The sequence below is a fragment of the Eutrema salsugineum genome, unplaced genomic scaffold, assembly GCF_000478725.1.
Source record: "Eutrema salsugineum unplaced genomic scaffold, Eutsalg1_0 scaffold_1, whole genome shotgun sequence".
Lineage (NCBI taxonomy): Eukaryota > Viridiplantae > Streptophyta > Magnoliopsida > Brassicales > Brassicaceae > Eutrema > Eutrema salsugineum.
The window spans coordinates 14,989,916-14,995,346 of NW_006256909.1; the positions used below are offsets into that span (position 1 = coordinate 14,989,916).

Below are 5,431 nucleotides of genomic sequence, written 5' to 3' on the forward strand. Positions count from 1 at the left end.
AATTTTTATAACTAATAATAGTTTCAAACGACTGTTCAGAGATGTTGGTAATTCGAGGAAGCTGAGAGCAGATATCGTGGAGCTTCTGAAGAAGATGTTAGATGATCATAATCCTCATGTTAAAGCCTTAAGAACTGCACGCGAACGATTTGTTGGGAATCAAAATTCTAAAGGTTTTAAGTTGGTTCTTGCAAGTGGCCGAACTACTGATGGTCGAACGCATAACTTACCTACTGAGAACGATGTGGCGGCTTTGATACCTGGTGATTTCGATATGTTAACAGAAAAAAGAGACATCGTTATTCAAAGCAAGTCTGGAGGTTTATACCGTATAAGTGAGTTGCATCTGGCTTATTTACCTTTGCAGTATCCGTTATTGTTTCCGTATGGTGAAGATGGTTTTAGATTAGGTATTGATATTGGCTATGTTGATACATCTGGAAAGAAACGCACAACCATGATAATGCGCGAGTTTTTCGCATTTTGCCTTCAAGACAGACATGGAGAATCCCCAATCATTATGATGTCTGGGAGATTGTATCAGCAGTTTCTGGTTGACGCATATACGATGGTAGAATCAAATAGGCTTCGTTATATATGCCATAATCAAAAGAAGCTACGCTGTGACAGCTTTGATAAGATTGAACAATCTGGTGAACGTGGCAATAATGATATTTCTGGACAAGGAAAAAAGGTGCTTATACCTGCTTCATTCACGGGAAGTAAGAGATTCATGAGGAAACATTATCTAGACGCGATGGCAACATGCAAGTACTACGGATACCCGGACTTTTTCATAACAATTACTTGCAATTTAAAATGGCCTGAGATAACGAGGTTTTTGGAAAAACATGATCTAAAGATCGAGGATCGACCAGATATTTGTTGCAGGATTTTTAAAATGAAGCTCGATAATTTAGTGAATTATCTAACGAAAGACCACGTTATGGGCCACGTTAACTCAGGTATGTCAAAAAGATTAAATATAAGTAAATAGTCATAATATATAAATCGTGCCAAGTTATACTTAAAGTATAGGTACTAATTCGATTTATTACATGTATTTTTAACCTTTTCTAATTGTTTTAATTTTATTTCAGCGATGTATACCATTGAATTCCAAAAAAGAGGATTGCCACATGCCCACATGGTTGTTTTCTTGAAACCCGAATCCAAACTACCAACAGGCGAGGACATAGATAGGTTTATATCAGCGGAGATACCGAACGAGGACTTGGATCCAATTTTGTACGAAATTGTTGGAGACTTGATGATACATGGACCATGCGGTGACGACAATCCAAAAAATGTTTGTATGCATGAGAAAAGGTGTACAAAATTTTTTCCTAAGCTTACTGGATCAGTTACTAAAATCGATGATGCTGCCTTCCCCATCTATAGGCGTCGTATGGATCAAAGAACTATTCTCAAGAGGGGTGTTTTGTGTGATAACCGATATGTTGTCCCATATAATCCAGATCTCTTAAAGCGTTTTCGGGCAGATGTTAACGTTGAGTGGTGCAACCAAACCAGGTCTATAAAGTACCTATTCAAATATAAACAAGGGTCCAGATTACATTAGAGCAGCAATCGAAGATGAAGACGGTAACCCCGTTATATCCCAAGATGAGGTTGAGCAACATTACAATTGCAGGTAACTTTCCGAAACTAATTCTTAAGATTGGATCGCTTGAATAATTATTTAAGTATAATTTTAAAAAAAACAAGATTATTTATTTCTGTTTGATTTGCTCATTCTTAGATACATTTCACCGTATGAATCTTCATGGAGGCTTCTAAAGATTCCTACACAGTACCGAACCACGGCAGTAATGCAATTTCGTTTCATTTGCCTGGAAAACAAATGTGTATATATCACAAAGGAGAGAGCGTTGACCAAGTCTTAAACAAGGCATCGGTAGGTCAGTCACAATTTCTAGCGTGGATGGAAGCAAACAAGGAACATGCCTTGGCAAAGATGCTAATATATGCTGATTTCCCAACAAAATTCGTCTGGGTCTCAAAGCAGCGGCAATGGAGAATACGACAACAAGGTTTTGCCATAGGCAGGCTGGTGTATGTCTCACCTTCCGTTGAAGACGCATATCATTTGAGGATTCTTCTCAATATAGTAAAGGGCCCTGAGAGTTTTGATGATATAAAAAAAGTTAATGGTGTTATATACTCTTCTTTCCGAGAAGCATGCTTTGCGCTTGGTTTGTTAGACGATGATAAAGAATACATCGAAGGAATTAAAGAGGCCAGTTTTTGGGGAACTGGAAAGTTTCTTCGTAAACTTTTTGCTATAGTGCTTCTTTCGAGTAGTGTAGCAGTTCCGATCAACGTCTGGAATGCTACTTGGAAAATATTAACTGAGGATTTCTTATATCATAAAAGGCGTGAAGAGAATGACCCAGGTAAGATGGATTTGAAATTATAAACTATTTTACAAGAATCACATTATCTTAGTTGCTAACAGACTTATTTGTATATCTAGGTTTGGTGTTGACTGAAGCCCAATATAAGAATCTTGGTTTGTCAGATATAGAGAAGTATATGCGCAGAAACGGTCATTCATTATCCGACTATAAAGGAGAGATGCCAGTCCCTGATGATATTGGAAAGTATAAGAAATCAAATCATCTAATCCGGGATGAGAAATCATACGATCGTACAAAGCTTGCAAACGATCATGTCAAGTTGTTTTCAACAATAACCAATGAACAGAAGGATATCTACCATGAGATAATGGATGCAGTTACAAGAGGTATCGGTGGAATGTTTTTTGTTTATGGATATGGTGGGACAGGTAAAACGTACCTATGGAGGCTTTTAGGCGCTGCTCTTCGTTCTCAAGGGAAAATAGTTCTCAATGTTGCATCAAGTGGCATTGCAGCATTGTTATTAGAGGGAGGAAGAACAGCGCATTCTCGGTTTGGAATACCCATAGTTGTGAACGAGTATACATTCTGTAATGTGAGTTCTGGATCACACCAAGCAGAGTTGATTGAAGCAGCCGATCTTATTATATGGGATGAGGCTCCGATGATGAGCAAGCATTGTTTTGAGACATTGGATCGGACTATGCGTGATATACTAAAGTGTGATAAGGTATTTGGTGGAAAGGTCGTTGTTTTGGGTGGTGACTTTCGACAAATACTCCCTGTTATTGTCGGAGGCAACAGCTCAGAGACTATATTGGCAACTGTGAATTTTTCTCATATTTGGTCTGATTGCAAAGTTCTGCAGCTAAAGACAAATATTAGACTGCTTCATGGCGATAATGATTTCAATAATCAAGAGATTGAAGAATTCGCCAAGTGGATCTTGGATATTGGTGATGGAAAACTAAATATTCATGATATCATAGAAGATGAATTAGAAATTCCAGCGGATTTGCTGATAAGCGGAGAAGGTGATCCTGTTAAGAGAATAGTCTCGGAGATTTATGGTCAATCTTACACAACCACCCGTGAACCAGTTTTTTTTCAGGAAAGGGCAATACTCAGTCCACGGAATCAGGATGTCGACGTTATCAATGAATTCATGCTATCAGAACTCAAAGGTCTTCGTTATATGATTTCTCACAATTCCTTTTAATACGTATTTATATTATAAAATATATCAGTACTAACATAGTTTGAAATTTTTTTATTAGGTGAGGAACATGAATACCTTAGTGCCGATAGCATTGATACTTCAGACACAAGCAAAATAGACGAAGTCGTCTATACACAGGAGTATCTTAATAGTATAAAGGTATCAGGACTGCCGAATCATTCTCTCAAGTTAAAGATAGGAGCTCCAATAATGTTGCTTAGAAATATTGATCCAAAGGGTGGTTTGTGTAATGGTACAAGGTTGCTTATTACTCGGTTAGCTAGGCATGTAATTGAGGCAAGCCATATAACCGGGAAGAAAATAGGAAAAAAGGTTATCATACCTAGAATGTTTGTGTCACCACCAGAAGCAAGGTTTCCTTTTAGAATGCGCCGGAGGCAGTTTCCAATTACCATAGCTTTTGCTATGACTATAAACAAAAGTCAGGGTCAGACTCTACAAAAGGTGGGATTATATTTGCCAAAACCAGTGTTCTCCCATGGTCAACTTTATGTCGCCGTGTCTAGAGTTACATCACGCCAAAGGTTGAAGATTCTTATTACAGATAAGAATGGCAAAGCACAAAAGAAGACAATGAATGTTGTTTACAAAGACGTGTTTGAAAACATTTATCGAAATTCGCGGTTGGTTTGAATAGTTTGTTTTGTTTGCTACTAAAAGTATGTTTAGATTATATTGGATATTAGTTATGATATTTTGGTGGTCATTGGTATTTTTAAACTGTTTTATCTTTAAATTTTGTTATATTAAACTGATTTATCTTTTGGATCTTCTTATATTATGAATTAGTGTTGACTATGATAACGTTTTGAATAGCTCTGTTTGTTTGAACTAAAAAATTAGTAAATGATCAGTTGTTATAATATGCTTTTTTAAGTATATATATTTAACATTATACAAATCAATTTATAAGCTTCCAATTATGGTTTGAATATTACATTTTAAACTCAACAAACTTTCAAAATATGGTTAGAATATTAATTTTAAAACACAAAAAACTGTTCAAAATGTGGTTTGAGTATTATATTCAAAACAAAAAAAACTTTTGAAGAACATCAGCCCGCGCAGGGCGCGGGCCAGCCACCTAGTATATATAAAAAAGTCGCATTTAGCTTATTTTGAATACCTCTTTCTCTTTTTTCTCAACCTAATTCACTGAATTTGAACCAAACTTGGAACATAACTATGAATAACTGGATCATGTGTTCCCTGTTGTAGGTGGGCTGAGCACAGCCCCTTTTTCATGATTTCAACTAAGCCCATCAGTGATTCGGCAAGGCCCGACGAAGTCAAGGATCATTAAGGGCCCATTCGCTCCACCAAGACGAGGTCGTTTCGAAGATGGGCTTCATAAACCGTAGGAGTAACTCGCTACGTCGACGCGGTGAGAGTAGCTCGCCACATCACGATATTTAGATAGACAGTCGGTCAGTTCTACCTGCCCGACCGTTCGACCTATGCTGACCAAAATATAACCTAATCTCACTACTATAAATAGCCCTGTAACTTCAATTATTACGGGATCCGTAATCTGAAATAAAGACTAAGAACTCGACACTTACGAATACAAAACTATATACTCTCACCTCGATCAAGAGACCTTGCTTAAATACATTATACCGAGCTCGATTCTATTTAACAAGAATCTCCGAACTGCCCTCCACAAAATTTACTAAATTAACCTCGCGTGCTTATACGAACAAACAATTGGCACCCACCGTGGGGCTAAGAGATTTCTTTCTACGCAAAGAGGAGCTCGATAATGTCAGGAATTCAAGCCAACGAGACGACCAGTCTACCTACATCGACA

The 5,431-nt window shown here is 37.4% G+C and overlaps 1 protein-coding gene across 1 annotated transcript; it reads left to right on the forward strand.

Annotated features, from left to right (window-relative positions):
* Positions 1-1,945: 1,945 nt before the first annotated feature.
* Positions 1,946-4,924, forward strand: LOC112082051. Its single transcript, XM_024149142.1, has 4 exons — positions 1,946-2,417; positions 2,498-3,565; positions 3,659-4,244; positions 4,840-4,924. The coding sequence occupies exons 1-4, from the start codon at positions 1,946-1,948 to the stop codon at positions 4,922-4,924; spliced, it is 2,211 nt and encodes a 736-aa protein (XP_024004910.1).
* Positions 4,925-5,431: the final 507 nt, after the last annotated feature.